This window comes from Littorina saxatilis, linkage group LG6 (assembly GCF_037325665.1).
Source record: "Littorina saxatilis isolate snail1 linkage group LG6, US_GU_Lsax_2.0, whole genome shotgun sequence".
NCBI lineage: Eukaryota > Metazoa > Mollusca > Gastropoda > Littorinimorpha > Littorinidae > Littorina > Littorina saxatilis.
The window spans coordinates 26,853,959-26,871,440 of NC_090250.1; the positions used below are offsets into that span (position 1 = coordinate 26,853,959).

At 46.1% G+C, this 17,482-nt stretch overlaps 1 protein-coding gene across 3 annotated transcripts in view; it reads left to right on the top strand.

Annotated features, from left to right (window-relative positions):
• LOC138968876 (ubiquitin carboxyl-terminal hydrolase 46-like) overlaps positions 1 to 17,482 on the top strand; it is a 158,572-nt gene that overhangs the window by 7,501 nt on the left and 133,589 nt on the right. For all 3 annotated transcript variants that reach the window (XR_011456307.1, XR_011456306.1, XM_070341545.1), the window contains exons 5-8: positions 701 to 837; positions 1,454 to 1,614; positions 2,736 to 2,868; positions 17,064 to 17,207. Coding sequence is in view for 1 of the 3 variants with exons in the window: in XM_070341545.1 (XP_070197646.1) it covers positions 701 to 837; positions 1,454 to 1,614; positions 2,736 to 2,868; positions 17,064 to 17,207 (575 nt within the window). In the remaining 2 variants the exon portion in view is untranslated. The remainder of the gene's footprint in view (positions 1 to 700; positions 838 to 1,453; positions 1,615 to 2,735; positions 2,869 to 17,063; positions 17,208 to 17,482) is intronic.

Sequence of the window (17,482 nt, forward strand, 5' to 3'; positions counted from 1 at the left end):
TTCAAGGTCACAGGTCAGCGTCAAAGGAAAAATTAGACATTTTATATCTTTGACAAAGTTCATCGGATGTGATTGAAACTTTGTAGGATTATTCTTTACATCAAAGTATTTACATCTGTAGCCTTTTACGAACGTTATCAGAAAAACAAGGGAGATAACTAGCCTTTTCTGTTCGGCAACACACAACTTAACGTTGGGCTTTTCTCGGAAACTATAAAAGTGACCGGGCTCAAATTTTATGTGAACGTGACTCATTGTGTTGTGAATAGCAATTTCTTCCTGTCCATCTGATGCCTCATATAATATTCAGAACTGCGAAAGTGACTCGATCGAGCGTTTGCTCTTCTTGTGTACAGAAGATGTTTCAGGGATCTGCGTATGGGAGCTAAGTATTGGGCGCACTGGGAGTATAAGGGTTCAGTTGTGACCTGAAAATTAAAAATTACGTGTATTCTGGTCTTCGAGGCACAGGGAGTTTGACTGATAAGTTTGACTGGCACAACATCATGGTGAAATATTTCACAGTGATAACCCTTTCCCAAACCTTGAATTCTCTTTCATGTGCTAGGGTATGGCTAGGGATAAGTTGGCCCTAACAATTGTGTATAATGGTATTTTGTAGCACAGGGTTTTTAAACACCGTTTTCCTCATGACATAACTGCACAGCTGTGGAGACTGATGGTGCTATTTGTTTCACAGCGGAGAAGAAAGCCAACAGCAAAACACCCGTGACCCAAGGTCCGGACAACCCCGCCACCAAGCCGGACCCCACCTGGGTCCATGAAATTTTCCAGGGCACCCTCACCAATGAAACACGCTGCCTCAACTGTGAAACCGTAAGCTGGCCTGCAGTTGTCATTAATTATATCACACAGAACTTTCTTTTGGACAAACACATGACTGGTACTGAGGCAGTCTTCTAGGAGTGTATTGCCCAGGGCGTGACTTTCATGCTGTTTCTTTACAGTAGGATTGTCATCTTTTCAAAAAAGGAAATGGTGGCTATGCTTGTCTCATTCACTTTTATCCAAATTGAATCCCCTCCCCCCTCCCCCAATCTAGAAGCTGAATTGCTTGATTCCTTTGTTTGTGTCTTTCTTTCTTAAGATTTGTTGATCCTTTGTTTAACGTTATGTTGTGTTTCTTTTTGGCTCGCCTGAGTAATCAGTGAGTCTTAGTAATGAGCAGTGTTCATCCATATGGCCCCAGTTGGCCATTTTCTTCATTTTTGATGCTACTTGCTAGATCATTGAAGCGTCACAGACAGGGTTTGATGTCCTCCAGATATAAGTCTGATTGATCCTAGGCAAATTTAAAGGTTGCAATGGGATCGGGTTTGGGTCGAATCAGAATGCAATATCATTTACTTGAATGTTTAAGCAAATTTGAGCAAATACTGTGTGTCTGATTTATGTTAGATATGACAAAGCATTTGCTTTTCTTTTTCTAAAGGTTAGCAGCAAAGATGAAGACTTTCTGGACTTGTCAGTGGATGTTGAACAGAACACGTCAATAACCAGCTGCCTACGTGGATTCAGCAATACGGAAACACTCTGTGCTGAACACAAGTACTACTGTGAAGTGTGCTGTTCAAAACAAGAAGCGCAAAAGCGGTGAGTACGGAATGTGTGCTATTATTCAGTCAGTATGTCAACAATTACAGCTTGAAAGGTAAGGTGCTAGGGTGAAGAAGACGGTGAGAATAGACAATGTTCAGAAATAACTCTGTCCCCAGTGGGGACGACTTGCTAGCGATAGGCCTATAATGTCACATGGAAAAGCTAGCCCCAGTGTTTCCAAGAAAAACAAACTCTCTCACAAACAACTCTTTCACAACCCATACGAACTTGAGTTATTTCCAGAATTCGTCGATTAGGGGCAAGTGAAGCTTGTTGCATGGTCCCAAGTTTATCTTTTGTATCATATACCACCCTATGTTATCTAAATAAAATCATGTTTAAACCAAGTGAGGCAGGATCTCCGATACTGATATTGTTGTACTCACAGACTCACACAAGGGTCAGTTTTAGATTCATGAGGTTCTACAGTTATACCTTTATCCCATTTTATTTTTTTTTAAAGGTGTTCCATTCAACCATGGATACATTCAGTGCAGTACAAAGTTTTCGCAATCATGACTAGCAGAAGTGCCAGAGCCAAACTTCTGAGAATAATAAGTACATTGTACACAGTCACAACCTAGACATGACAAAGATACTGAACATTACGTTTACAGACACATTATTTATGTTATAAACACCAAAAGCAATGCAGAAAAGATCAACTCACAGAGATTCTTGTTTGTTTGCTTAACGCCCAGCCGACCACGAAGGGCCATATCAGGGCGGTGCTGCTTTGACATATAACGTGCGCCACACACAAGACAGAAGTCGCAGCACAGGCTTCATGTCTCACCCAGTCACATTATTCTGACACCGGACCAACCAGTCCTAGCACTAACCCCATAATGCCAGACGCCAGGCGGAGCAGCCACTAGATTGCCAATTTTAAAGTCTTAGGTATGACCCGGCCGGGGTTCGAACCCACGACCTCCCGATCACGGGGCGGACGCCTTACCACTAGGCCAACCGTGCCGCTCACAGAGATCAGTGGCAAACCTGGACAAAGGATGAATTCATAATCAGCTTTGCAACCTTGAGGGAAAATGTGAGAAATAGAGAAAACTGAACTTTTTGGTGCCTGTTGAAGCTTTACTTCCAACTGACTGTTTCAGGATGAGGGTGAAGAAACTACCACAGATTTTAGCGTTACATCTAAAGCGCTTCAAGTACATGGAACACCTCAACCGATACATCAAAGTCTCCTACAGAGTGGTCTTTCCCTTGGAGCTGAGGCTCTTCAACACAGTGAGTCCTGTTTCTTTTATCATTGGTTTTTACATTTAGTCAAGTTTTGACTAAATATTTTAACATAGACGAGGAATCGAGATGAGGGTGTGGGGGGTGTGTGTGTGTGTAAGGGATTCCGAGAAACTACTGGACCGATCTTCATGAAACTTTACATGAGAGTTCCTAAGTATTATATCTCCAGACGTTTTTTTCCAGTTTTTGGATAGATATCTTTGATGACATCATATCCGGCTTTTTGTGAAAGTTGAGGCGGCATTTTTTAACCAATTTGGTTTAAATTTTGGTCAAGTAATCTTGGACGAAGCCCGGACTCTGGTATTGCATTTCAGCTTGGAGGCTTAAAAATTAATTAATGAGTTTGCTCATTACAGTTGTTATTAAAATCGATTTTTTGCAAACAGATTTAAAATTGATTGCATCGTATTCTTCATCAAATTTTGAATCTAAAAATATATACATATGTCATGTTTACTCTTAAAATGTGATCACAATTAACAAAAATGGGTTAATTATTACTTCGATTATTATTTAAGAAATCGATCCAAAAATGATTTCATCTTATTCCTTATTATTTCCTGATTCCAAAAACATATAAATATATTAAATTACATATCTTACCCAACTCACATATAGCAATTAACCCTAGTTCAGTGCCGGTAACGCTGTACGCATCCCCTTGGTAACCAAGGGAAGCCCCTCTAAAAAAAGAGTGACCAATCCCATAAGGCCATATTAATACATACTTCCGACTTCCGTATGCGCGCGCATACACCGCCATATGCATCATTCCATACTCAGCGAGCAGTGAGACTGGTCGCGTTTTTGTACGCTCTGGCTGTGTTCAGCCTTTTGACACTTCGTCTGCGGACTTGGTCATTTACCTCTTGGTTTCTTCTAGCTTGTCTTCGCTTCTCTACATATTGAGGTGAGGTCGTTCTTGTTTTTTGTTTGTGTTTGTGGGCGTTTTGACCTGTAATTTGAACTTGTGAAAATTTTCTTGTTTACAAAATTTTTCGTGAGTTGTTTTGGTCATGGCGGATAGCGCCAAGAAGCGGCACTCGTCTAAGCAAGTAGCTGCTGAGTCTTCGCCTTCTAAGAAAACGCCTAGGAAAGCTATTGCTCCCGGCCAGGCACATGTTTCGGTTCTGGAACCGTCGTTGCAAAAGATTACCGATGTTTTGATTGACATGCCGACTTCGGCGAATGTGACTGATAAAACTTTAGACAAGTTGTCTCGTGCTGTCAAGCCTACTGATAAAACTTTAGACAAGTTGTCTCGTGCTGATAAGCCCGCTAAGGCGGCTTCGGTGTCTGTGATTCCCGGCCTTGCGTCTGTGGACGTGGCGTCTCTGTTACTTTCTTTAAGCTCACAGGTCTCGTCCTTGGCGGAGGAGGTGGCGTCCACGCGGGCGGAGTTCCGGTCACTGCCTGCGGGTGTGGCTGGTGTGTCGTCTCTGGCCGACGTTCGCCCTTTGCCTTCGGCCACTGTTACTCGGGCTGAGGTTCATGCGTCTCAGGATGGTACCAGGCCTACTCTGGTGGAGTGTGGCCCGGCTGCTGGTGGTTCTCGCCACATTAAAGGTATGTCTTCTACCCAAGTATCCGGGTTCTCCGGAGAAAGGGTAGAGCGTTTCCAAGAGAAAGTAACTCCGGGCTCTGGCTTTGTGGGTGAAAGTTCTGAAGCTGAGGCTGGCTCTGACTGCATTGGCAGCAGGTCGGTGGCGGTTAAGAACCTTGGAGAGCGAACGGAAGATTTGTCGCAACCATCCGCTTCTTTAGAATGTGGTAAGGGTGCGCGTCTTTCGCTTCCGCCCGGGGGGCAGGAAGGGGGCAGTGTGGCTGGCTCTTTGTTTGACTATGGGAGTCAAGCAGGGGACCAGCTGACGGATGGCATGTTAATGCCGGACGGCTGTTCTGAAGACGGTGCTTCCGCAGCAGTCGAAGGTACCGAATTCAAAATTCCGTTTAGGCTTTCTGATGCGGTGGCATCTGCGGCCGAGACGGCTTCAAGATATTTTGAAGAGGGGGTGGTGGAATCTAAGTCTTTTGTGGTTCCTCCTCCCTCTGCACTTGGAGACTTTCGCAGTGCGAAAGAGAAGAAATGTTCTTTCAAATTTCTCGAATCGCCCGCTGTTGCGTATGAGATGTCGAAAGTCATGAAGAAGAATTCTCAGTCGTATAATCAGGTGGTCCCAATGCCTTTGTTGGTGCAACATGGGGACGCACCTGATTCGGCCACGTCGTGGCTGGCTCAATCAGGACAAGTGGTGCCTGGTGCAGCTGCTCTCCGCAATTTCAAGCTGGTGCCGCAGCCTGTTGACTTGGTGGAGTCTTTTGCTCTCCCTAGAGCGGCTCTGCCTGTTACGCCGGATCTGGCGTCTCTCAGGGAAGACGGTTATAGCAAAGACAGACCGGTACCCTATGTGGAGGGCTCTCTGTTGGCTCTTGAGGAGACAGGGAGATCTCTTTTGGAATTGGCTTCGGTCTCTGAGTCACTGCAGCGTTCGTTGTCGAGATCGATTGCGTCAAGTCTTGAGCCTTTCGAGTTTCGTTATGACGCTTCGGCGGAAGACGTTACAACGCTGTTGGCTACCTTAGCCAGGGTCTCTCGTGAGCAAATGGGGCTTTCAGCTAAGCTGTACACTCATGCGATTCTTTCGCGCAGAGCTGCTTTTCTGAGTGGCTCAAAGATCAGGGACAAGGGAACTATCGATAGTCTGAGGTTTTCTCCCTTTGAGGACGGCTCTCTTGTAAGTCGCTCGTCTCTCGATGCGTTGCAAAAGGAGACCCAGGATGCCAGGGATTTGGCGATTGCCAGGATCGCCCATCAGGGCTTTCAAAAACCGCACAGTAAGCCTCAGCAGCAGAACAAGGCTCAGCCTTCGTTTTCGGGCGGTGGCAAGAGCCAGAACCAGAACTCCTCTTCTCGAGGCAGGGGGCGTGGCGCCCCTTATCAGAAGAGGGGTTCGTTTGGTGGTTCTAGGGGGTCGGGGCGTAAGCCTCACCCCCAATGATGTCTTCCCGAGCAGATCGCCCCGTTAGCCCCCACCTTGGTGGTGGCGGGCGGCCCCTCCAGGGCCATCGCTGCCTGGATTCGTTTGGTGTCCAGCCAGTGGATTTTGGGGGTGATCAGTTCGGGATTTCGTCTTCTCTGGGCAGACGGGAAGGCACCGCTGTCCAGGATACCGCCGCCTTTTGTGTTTCCGCGAGACGCGGAGGCCAAAGCAGCTATTCAGGGAGAGGTCGCTGCACTCCTTTCAAAAGGCGCGATCGAGGAGGTGATCGATCACAGGTCCCCAGGCTTTTACGGCAGGTTGTTTGTAGTACCCAAAGCCTCGGGTGCGTGGAGGCCTGTTCTGGATTTGTCGCCATTGAACAGGTTCCTGCGTGTCGTGAAGTTCACGATGGAAACGCCTGCCTCAGTGAGAGAAGCCCTTCGGCCAGGGGACTGGGTCACGTCTGTAGATCTGACCGACGCTTATTTTCACGTGCTGATGCATGTGGCAGACAGAAAATGGCTTCGTTTCCGCTGGGGAGAGAGGATCTTTCAGTTTCGGGCGCTTCCGTTCGGTCTGTCTCTCTCCCCTTGGATTTTCACGATGGTCGTGCGTCAGCTCTGTGCCCTCGTGAGGCAAGAGGGTGTGCGGCTGAGAGCCTATTTGGACGACTGGTTGATTCTGCATCAAGACCAGGTCCTTTGCAATACGCACACTCAGAGGGTGCTCAGTCTAGCGGTTCAGCTCGGCTTCACAGCCAACCTCGTGAAGTCGGAGTTGGTGCCCTCCCAGCAATTCACGTACCTGGGGATGGAGTTCGATACACTGAACTGGTCAGTCCGTCCTGCTCGAAAGAGGGTGGACAAGTTGCAGGAGGCTATCCGTGCTCTTTACGGAAAGAATCTGTCTACGGCTCGGGAGTTGACTTCTCTTTTAGGGCAGATGGAATCCATGGCCACTGTTGTCCCTCTGGGAAGAGTCCACAAGAGGCCCTTTCAAGCAGCGCTCCAAGCGCAGTGGGACCAAGCGACTCAAGGCTGGAATTGCTTGATCGAGTTGGGTGCTTGGTTCAGCCGTACAACGAGCATATGGCTTCTTCCCTGGGTGTCACAGGGTGTCCCTATTGTTCTCCCTGCACCGGAGAACAATCTTTTCACGGACGCCTCGCTTTCGGGCTGGGGGGCTCATTTGGCAGACCAGACTGCTTCAGGGGTGTGGGACGCCAGTCAGGCCTCTCTGCACATAAATGTTCTGGAGCTGGAGGCTGTGGCACTCGGCCTGCGTTCGTTTCTGCCTCTGCTGTCAAACAGTCATGTTCTGATACACACGGACAACACGACGGTAGCAGCTTACATAAATCGCCAGGGGGGCTCGCGCTCTCAGGTTCTGTCGAACAGCGCGTGTCGGTTACTGGTCTGGTGCAGCACTCACAACATTCGGCTGTCAGCTGTCTACCTGAGGGGCTCTCTCAACGTCCTGGCCGACTCCCTCAGCAGGGGGAGCAAGGTCCTGCACTCAGAATGGACTCTCTCCCATCAGGCTCTGGATCGTCTTTGGGTGCAGGTTCACAAGCCTCCCATCGATCTGTTCGCAACGAGATTCTCGGCTCGTCTCCCCTTGTTTGTCTCTCCGTTTCCGGACCCTCTAGCTTGGGCCGTGAATGCACTGGATCTGGATTGGTCGGGTCTGCAGGCTTATGCCTTTCCTCCGTTTTGCCTGCTAGGCAAGGTGGTGCGGAAAGCAGACATAGAAAAGCCAGCGTTGGTTCTGGTGGCCCCGCGGTGGCCCAGCCAACATTGGTATCCGGATCTGGTGCGCATGGCGGTTCGTCCACCCATTCCTCTAGGCGTTCGAAAGGGCGACCTGGTTCAACCCAGGTCGGGCATTCCGCACGGGGACCCGCAAGCGTTGCAGCTTCACGGCTGGGTGCTATCAGAGGCTCTCTGCTCCGGGCGGGTGCCTCAAATTCAACTCTGAATTTAGTACAGCAAGCGCATAGAGATTCGACGAAGTCGGTCTATTCTTCGCACTGGTCTGCGTGGACAAAATGGTGCTCTGAAAATGGTGTTAGCCCTCTCTCTCCCAGGTCAATGCAAGTTGCCAATCATTTATCTTGGTTGGCAGGGAGGGGGGGATCGCCTTCTTCCTTGCGCGTGAGGCGTTCTGCTATATCTTCGACGCTTAGACAGCTGGGACGCAAAATTGATTTAAGTGGCGTGATCGCGAGTGTGCTAAAGGGCGCTTCCCTTCTTTCAGCTCGGTCTAAAACGCAGCTCCCGGCGTGGGATCTGTTTTTAGTTTTACGTTTTTTGGCATCGGACGAATTTGAGCCCCTGCACTTAGCTAGTCTAGCTAAGCTTACGAGGAAAACTTTGTTTCTTGTTCTGCTCGCCACAGCTCGTCGTGGCAGTGAGGTGCACGCTTTGTCGGGATTGGCGCGTGATATTTCTTTAGAGAAGGATGGTTCTTTTTCGTTGAAGTTTAGGCCGGATTTTTTAGCAAAGAATCAAAAGCCCGGTCATGCTTCCCCGGTTATTCATATTCCCCCCTTGAGCGCTGTGCTGGCTCCAGGAGATCCTGATGCTCTTAACTGTCCGGTTCGTGCCCTCAGCAGTTACTTGTCTAGAACGTCTCCTCTTCGCTCGGAAACTCAAAAGCTTCTTTTTATTTCACTCAATACTGTCAGAAGTAAAGACATTTCTAAAGTTACCCTGACCAGATGGGTGTCGATGACAATCAGGCAGGCTTATGCGTGGTGGCAGACCCAGTCGGGGGATGCTAGAGCCATTCTGCCTCTTTCCTCTGCCAGAACACATGAGGCTAGGGCATGGTCATCGTCCTTGGCTGTGCTCCGCTCAGGACGCCTCTCGGAGGTTCTTGCGGTGGCATATTGGAGATCAGAGGACATCTTCATTAACCACTACTTGAGGGATGTTGCCTCTTGTCGTCAGGACGGCTCGTCTGCCTTGCCGTCTCTGGTGGCTGCCGGGCAGGTTCTTCGTAATTGAGAGGGTGAGTACCCGCCACCTATAGTAGCAATCTGCTATATGTGAGTTGGGTAAGATATGTAATTTAATTAAAAATTTTAGTAATAAATTTTCATTTGATTAATATACTTACCCAACTCACATCGTTTATTCCCTCCCGCCTCCCCGCTGTGGGTTGTGGGTTTCTAAAAAAGGGTGTGAGTTGGGCTTCGTTTGGAATGATGCATATGGCGGTGTATGCGCGCGCATACGGAAGTCGGAAGTATGTATTAATATGGCCTTATGGGATTGGTCACTCTTTTTTTAGAGGGGCTTCCCTTGGTTACCAAGGGGATGCGTACAGCGTTACCGGCACTGAACTAGGGTTAATTGCTATATGTGAGTTGGGTAAGTATATTAATCAAATGAAAATTTATTACTAAAATTTTTAATTAAATTACATATTCTTACTCCGAATCACATATATGCATTGACTTAGTCTGAGATGCTTATCGTCTGAAAAAACCGCTTGCCGTCAAATTAAGGGAAGCAACCCTTTTAGAAAAACACTGACTCAGTGAGTTAGTCAGTTGGCTATTCTACATGGGTTGTCCCCCCTGCCGTAGGTGGCGCTACCGCCAATATCCGGCGTGATCACACGTGGATGTTAAGTCCTTTGTACTGGAAACTTGCATTCTCCCAGTAAGGTCATATATTGTACTACGTTGCAAGCCCCTGGAGCAATTTTTTTATTAGTGCTTTTGTGAACAAGAAACAATTAACAAGTGGCTCTATCCCATCTCCCCCCCTTTCCCCGTCGCGATATAACCTTCGTGGTTGAAAACGACGTTAAACACCAAATAAAGAAAGTAAAGAAAGAATCACACGTGGACATATCATATGACTTTTTCAGCTCTGCGGATCAGGTCGTCGAAATTTTTGCTCCGGTGATTTTTGTTTTTTGCCTTTGAGCTTGAGGTTTACCTGTCGCTCGCCGTCTACTGTTTTCACCTGTTGGGTGAGATCATTCTTGTTTGGTTTTGATTTTGGCTTTGGTTTTCGACCACATTTTGCGTTCCTGCTGGTATTAACATTACGCAGCAGCACGTGTTTACTTTTTTCACTCAGCTATGTCTGACGCTGATAAGGGCGACGGGTCGAGGCTCAAGGTCAAGAGCACTCCTTGTAAAGGTTCTTCTAAAGCAAAGAATAAGAAGCCGGCGGAGACACTTGTTCATCTTTCTGATAATGATAACAATACCATTTTCTCTGGTTGTATTTCTCCTCCGGGAGATTCTAGCGTTGTGTTAGCAACTCAGTCGACTTCTCAGGCCATTTTGCAACCGGCCATTTTGCCACCAGATCATTCTTCTCTGGCGGCATCGTTACTTGCATCTTTGCTTCCAGAAATACGATCCATGGTGGCTTCCGAGAGAAAGGCCTTACACACTGTATTCCATTCTAGGTACTGTCAGCTCCAGGCTGGCTCCAGTTAAAAATAACTGGCAAGATCCCGCCTATTTACCCTTTCCTCCCCCATTTCCCTCCAACCCCTCCCATCCCAGTGGCGCTAGAAATAGGGCCAGCAGACCACTCTTTCTTTGTCTATAGCAGTTAGCCTGGCCCGCTCTGGCTGTGTTGATAAGGCTGGATGAATGCCGCTGCTCAGCGCTCTTGAGAGATAACGAAGAGGGTAAAAACTGAGAAAGTTTCCTGCAGGGTTCAGAGTGCGTGATAAGTGGCCAGTTTTGCCTTTCATGAACTGGTGTTGTCAGTGTGTTTTGCCGGGCATCTCTCAATAGTTATATATATTGCAATGCATGCCACAATTTACAAGACAGAAGAAAGGATTAATGAGAGAATTTAAATGTGCCACAATAAAAGAACACTAATTAATGAAAGAAAAAGACCAAGTTAATCCCCAAGTACATATACACACACACACACACACACACACACACACACACGTACACACACACACACACATACACACACACACTATGTACATTGTGTACATATATATGTGTATATACAACACTTTACAAAATATATAAAAACAGCAGAGTATAAAGTCGTATTTACATACATATTATAGGCATGCATTTCGTGGTGCGCATGTAAAATTTGTTTTGCGTTTATATAATTATATAATTCAAAATAATGTAAATAATGTCAGTAACATAATATAAAGAAAAAAGATCTCACGGCAATACATGTTCATGCAAATTGTTAGCTGCATGTGAATAAAACAAAAAGCCTACCTGGCGTAGAACTTGACGATGCAGCTATCCCAGAACAGCACACAAGTTGTTTAACACAGTCGACTCTTGTTTTCACTATTGTTCTCACAAACTTGTATACCACAGGAAACAAAACTCGTTGATCTGACGGAAAATTTAACGTTTGTTTCATTATCGCAAACAAAACAGAACAGAAAAGATGAAATGCACTAGCTACAGTCAACAGCCACAGTGACTTTCATACTGTATATAAAAGTGTCTTGTATCGAGTGCCTGTTCCGAGAACCACGGCACGGCTTAACAAAAAGTACAGCACAAAACTGCTCCAGAAATCAAATACAAACACCTCAAACGCAACTTTTTCTCACTCTATCACACAGTTTAGACTAAGTACTTACTGGCAGCAACATAAAAACACAGTCGGGGGGTGCTATCAACATTGAGCGTGATTATAAAAGGATACACAACGCGCACATTCTCGGTTTTTGACTCACATGCGAAGCAAAAGTGAGTCTATGTACTCACCCGAGTCGTCCGTCCGTCCGTCCGTCCATCCGGAAAACTTTAACGTTGGATATTTCTTGGACACTATTCAGTCTATCAGTACCAAATTTGGCAAGATGGTGTATGATGACAAGGCCCCCAAAAACATACATAGCATCTTGACCTTGCTTCAAGGTCAAGGTCGCAGGGGCCATAAATGTTGTCTAAAAAGCAGCTATTTTTCACATTTTTCACATTTTCTCTGAAGTTTTTGAGATTTAATACCTCACCTATATATGATATATAGGGCAAAGTAAGCCCCATCTTTTGATACCAGTTTGGTTTACCTTGCTTCAAGGTCAAGGTCACAGGAGCTCTTCAAAGTTGGATTGTATACATATTTTGGAAGTGACCTTGACCCTGAACTATGGAAGATAACTGTTTCAAACTTAACAAGAAGAGCAAACGCTCGATCGAGTCACTTTCGCAGTTCTGAATATTATATGAGGCATCAGATGGACAGGAAGAAATTGCTATTCACAACACAATGAGTCACGTTCACATAAAATTTGAGCCCGGTCACTTTTATAGTTTCCGAGAAAAGCCCAACGTTAAGTTGTGTGTTGCCGAACAGAAAAGGCTAGTTATCTCCCTTGTTTTTCTGATAACGTTCGTAAAAGGCTACAGATGTAAATACTTTGATGTAAAGAATAATCCTACAAAGTTTCAATCACATCCGATGAACTTTGTCAAAGATATAAAATGTCTAATTTTTCCTTTGACGCTGACCTGTGACCTTGAAAAAGGTCAAAGGTCAACGAAACCATCGTTAAAGTGTAGAGGTCATTGGAGGTCACGACTAAACAAAATATGAGCCCGATCGCTTTGATAGTTTCCGAGAAAAGTCCAACGTTAAGGTGGTGTCTACGGACGGCCGGCCGGACGGCCGGCCGGACGGCCGGCCGGACAGACTAACACTGACCGATTACATAGAGTCACTTTTTCTCAAGTGACTCAAAAATTATGTGGGGCACATGTTATGCTTTCATCATGAGACACATTTGGTCACATATGATCAAGGTCAAGGTCACTTTGACCCTTATGAAATGTGACCAAAATAAGGTAGTGAACCACTAAAAGTGACCATATCTCATGGTAGAAAGAGCCAATAAGCACCATTGTACTTCCTATGTCTTGAATTAACAGCTTTGTGGTGCATGACCTTGGATGACCTTGACCTTGGGTCAATGTCACATGTATTTTGGTAGGAAAAATGTGTAAAGCAGTTCTTAGTGTATGATGTCATTGCTAGGTTTAGCTGAAGGTCAAGGTCATGTAAAGGTCAAGCATGTGAGTCGTATGGGCTTTGCCCTTCTTGTTTAACAGTAGCGAAGAAGCACGTTGTCACTGTGAGTGATATCAGTATTACCACAAAATCCAACAAAACGAGTCGAAAACTCAACTCTAGTTTGCACTAACACAAAGCCTGTATATTAGAGTTGCCAAATACACAAGATGAACATAATCCGAGGGCCATGTCACAGAAACCATTCATATTTCACGCCAAGAAATACGTATTTTTTTCACTGGCCCACACAGCTGTACAGTTCCCAGACTAGAACGCCGAAGCCTTTGTGCCAGCATTTCCGCGCGAAAGGGGAAGAGGTCACCGCGCGCGCAGGCTCGGCTATAATTACCCTGCCAGCTCCAAGAAAAGTTCAGCTGAGATTACAAAACTCGCCACGGAATGAAACACAGTGTACAGTGTGCATGTTCCGGGTAGTGCCGGAACTCACACGACTCGGCATTCTCCCCTCGGGGAAGGGTCTCTCCTTGACCGGCCTCTACCTTTCCACCTTCTTACGAGAAATGGTTCGGATATGCATGTCCCCTCGGGGACTCGGTCAATGCATGGTCACTCCATGCAAGGTATGTGTGTTCCCACTTCATCAGTCGATTGCGTGCGCTTCGCAGATGGACAGGAACACGGACTGGCACTCGGGCATGGCTTCCGGCCACAGTCCACGCAGCGATTGTCACGTCCGGCTTCGGCCTTAGTGACTTCTGCACTTCCGGTTGATGACGCACAACCATAGTGCAGAAGCCGATGGTAGACCTCTTTGCGACCAGGTTCTCAAAGAGGCTACCGGTCTTTGTGTCCCCCTTCCCAGATCCAGAAGCTTATGAAACCAACGCTCTGGAAATCTCCTGGAAAGGACTGGAGGCATATGCATTTCCCCCCTTCCCGTTGCTCGGACGAGTCATCAGGAAGGCGGACTTAGAAAAGCCGTCACTGCTTCTGGTCGCCCCGCTTTGGCCAGCTCAGGCATGGTTTCCGGATCTGGTTTGGCTGGCGCGCGGGCCACCTATTCCTCTTGCTCTTCTGGCAAAAGGAGAGTTTGTCCAGCCAAGAACGGGGATTCAGCACGAAGAGCCTCAGCTGCTCAACCTTCACGTGTGGAGGTTGTTCGGTCAGCATTGAGACGCTCGGGTGCAACGGACTTGATTCAAAAGGCTCATAGAGCATCCACCTCTTCGGTGTATGCTTCTCATTGGACAGCATGGTCCAAGTGGTGTATGGAGAAAGGCTTGAGCGCGGTCTCTCCGCGTTCAGTTCATGTAGCCAATCATCTGGCTTTCCTTTCTTCACAAGGCAGTTCTGCTGCCTCTCTCAAAGTGAGACGTTCTGCAATCTCTTCTACTTTGAAGCAGATTGGTCGCTCTGTCAACGGTGGAATTATCTCTGGGGTGATCAAGGGCGCTGCCCTAAATGAAGCCAGAGAGCGCACTCCAGTTCCTAAGTGGGACCTGTTCTTGGTCCTTGAATTCTTGCGTTCTCCCGACTTTGAGCCGTTACAAACAGCAAGTCTGACCAATCTCACTAGAAAGGCGCTCTTTCTCCTGTTACTCGCTACGGCACGTAGAGGCAGCGAAGTTAATGCTATTTCCGGTCGCCCGGAAGATATCACTCATGAGGCTGACGGCTCTATTTCTTTCAGGTTTCGCCCTGGCTTCCTGGCCAAAAACCAGAGACCAGATCAGCCTATCAGACCTCTTAGCCAGATCCTAGCAGCAGATGACCCTGATATGGTTTACTGCCCGGTTAGAGCTCTTGACCTTTACCTTCGGCGTACACAGCCCATTAAAGCTAAGAATCAAAAGCTGCTGTTCATTTCGGTGAACACCAAAAGAGAGAAAGATATTTCCAAACTTACTCTGACTCGGTGGATCTCTTCGCTCATCAGGCAGGCAAATGAGTGGTCTCACACCGAGAAAAGGGGGTGGGGGCACTCTGTCCTCCCTCTGACCAAGGCTCGGGTGCACGAGTCTAGAGCTTGGGCTTCCTCCTTAGCTGTTCTTCGTTCTCGACGAATGGAGGAAGTTCTACACACTGCCTACTGGAAATCTGAAGATGTTTTCATCAATTTCTATTTACGAGACATCGCCGGCATGTGCCAAGATGGTTCCCGCTCACTTCCTGCTCTGGTCGCAGCGGGACAAGTTCTAGCCAGAACTTAACCTAGGGGCCTAAGGTATACTATAGGTTCCCTCCACCAGATTTTTGCTATCAGCATATATGTGATTCGGAGTAAGAATATGTAATTTAATCGAAAATTTTAATAATAAATTTTCATTTGATTAATATACTTACCGGAATCACATAGTGAATTCCCTCCCTACCATCCCCACACTATAGTTTCTATGTATTCTTTTAGTTGTATGATATGTCCACGTGTGATCACGCCGGATATTGGTGGTAGCGTCACCTACAGCAGGGGGGACAACCCATGTAGAATAGCCAACTGACTAACTCACTGAGTCAGTGTTTTTCTAAAAAGGTTGCTTCCCTTAATTTGACGGCAAGCGTTTTTTTCAGACGATGAGCATCTCAGACTAAGTCAATGCATATATGTGATTCGGGTAAGTATATTAATCAAATGAAAATTTATTATTAAAATTTTCGAATATGTTGTATTCTTGCATGTCGGTTTCACTTCGTGTTGCACGGGGAAATTGAGCGACTTCCTTGCCGCGTGGATTGACGAAGCTGTTTTGTCTTGGTGAAAAAAATGCTGTGGGTTCGACAGATTGAATAAATGTTGTAATTTCGCCTTCCGCGACTTGTTGTTACTGCAGTGGAACCCCCCTTTTAAGGCGATGCGTGGCACTAAAATCAAACTTGGAGAATACACGGAAAAACCTAGTTTTCTGGGTAGTTATTGAAGTGACTTATAAAAATGAATGAAAACATTGTGAAAATGAATGGCCACAGATTGCCGTTGCTATGGAAACAGCCACCATATTGGATTTCTAGAAAACGGATTTACAGCGACATCATTACATAAGAAATGCATGCCCCCCGCGGGTTAGGGGGAGTCCCATATTGGTTGGGACGAGAAAGAATTTAACCGATGCTCCCCAGCATGTCGTAAGAGGCGACTAACGGATTCTGTTTCTCCTTTTACCCTTGTTAAAGCCATATGTACTCGATGACTATACACGCTAATTGCTTTACCAACAGCTGGAGACATGCTAAATTAAGTTCCCTGCAAAATATTGTGGTCTAGGACCCCTTCAATGTTGAGATATGTTAATTTTCATTTTGATCTGGATCGTCCTATTTATAGATTTGCCAACAGAGGTAGCGTTGATGCAAGGGAAATAACTCCGCGTCTTTGTTTACATCCAAAGTTTTTGAGACTCTAAAACAAGCTGTAATGCATGTATATGGTCCGCGCATGGCGACATATCGTCATTACATGGTCTTATGGTGCGTTTGACATCGATTATGGGTAAACTACACTTTGTAAACACGGGAGCGCGTACATATGCCTTTAAGTGTTTCTTGTATAGAATATAGTCAATGTTTGTAAAGATTTTAGTCAAGCAGTATGTAAGAAATGTTAAGTCCTTTGTACTGGAATCTTGCATTCTCCCAGTAAGGTAATATATTGTACTACGTTGCAAGCCCCTGGAGCAAATTTTTGATTAGTGCTTTTGTGAACAAGAAACAATTGACAAGTGGCTCTATCCCATCTCCCCCCTTCCCTCCGTCGCGATATAACCTTGAATGGTTGAAAACGACGTTAAACACCAAATAAAGAAAGATAAGAAATGCATGATATTTGACGCAAAAATACACAAGACTTTTATTTACAATTTAAGTCACTTCAATAACTACCCAAGTTACTCCATGTATTTTGCAAGTTTTATTTTGGTCATTTTAGTGCCGCTCATTGCCTTAAGAACACCCAATTTAAGACTTCTCCCTTTTACAGGCCTTTATTTTTTTTATTTTCTGTTCATCGCATCTGTAAATTTACCCCCATTTTAAGACTCCCTCCTTTTTTTAAGACCTGACTTTCCCATACATCGCCGGTACCACTGTCAGACAACTACAGTCACTCACACCCATTAAACATTCACCAACAACGAGAACCACAAAAGAGTGTTTTGGGAAGTTTATGATGAAAGCCAACATTTCTGACCGCTTGGTGTGCTTTCAGTCCGATGATGCGTTCAACCCTGAGCGTCTGTACGACCTGGTGGCTGTCGTGGTGCATTGTGGGTCGGGGCCAAACAGAGGCCACTACATCAGCATAGTCAAGAGTCATGGCTTCTGGCTTCTCTTTGATGACGACATTGTAGATGTGAGTTTACTGTTTGAGTTTACTGTTTGTATGTCTTTATTGTTGTTGTTGTTGGCGGTGTTTGTTTGATTGTTGTTATGTTGGGGGGGGGGGGGGGGGGGGGGGGGGGGGAGTATTGATGGTAGTGTTTTTATTTTTGCTTTGATTTTTAGCAAAGATGATCTGCTTGCAAGTTCCATATTATTCCTATGGCTTTTCATCATAATATTCTTACATTAAAATTACTGCAAAGTAGGCGGGAACAAAAGTGACAATCTTTCGCAGAACAATGGCTG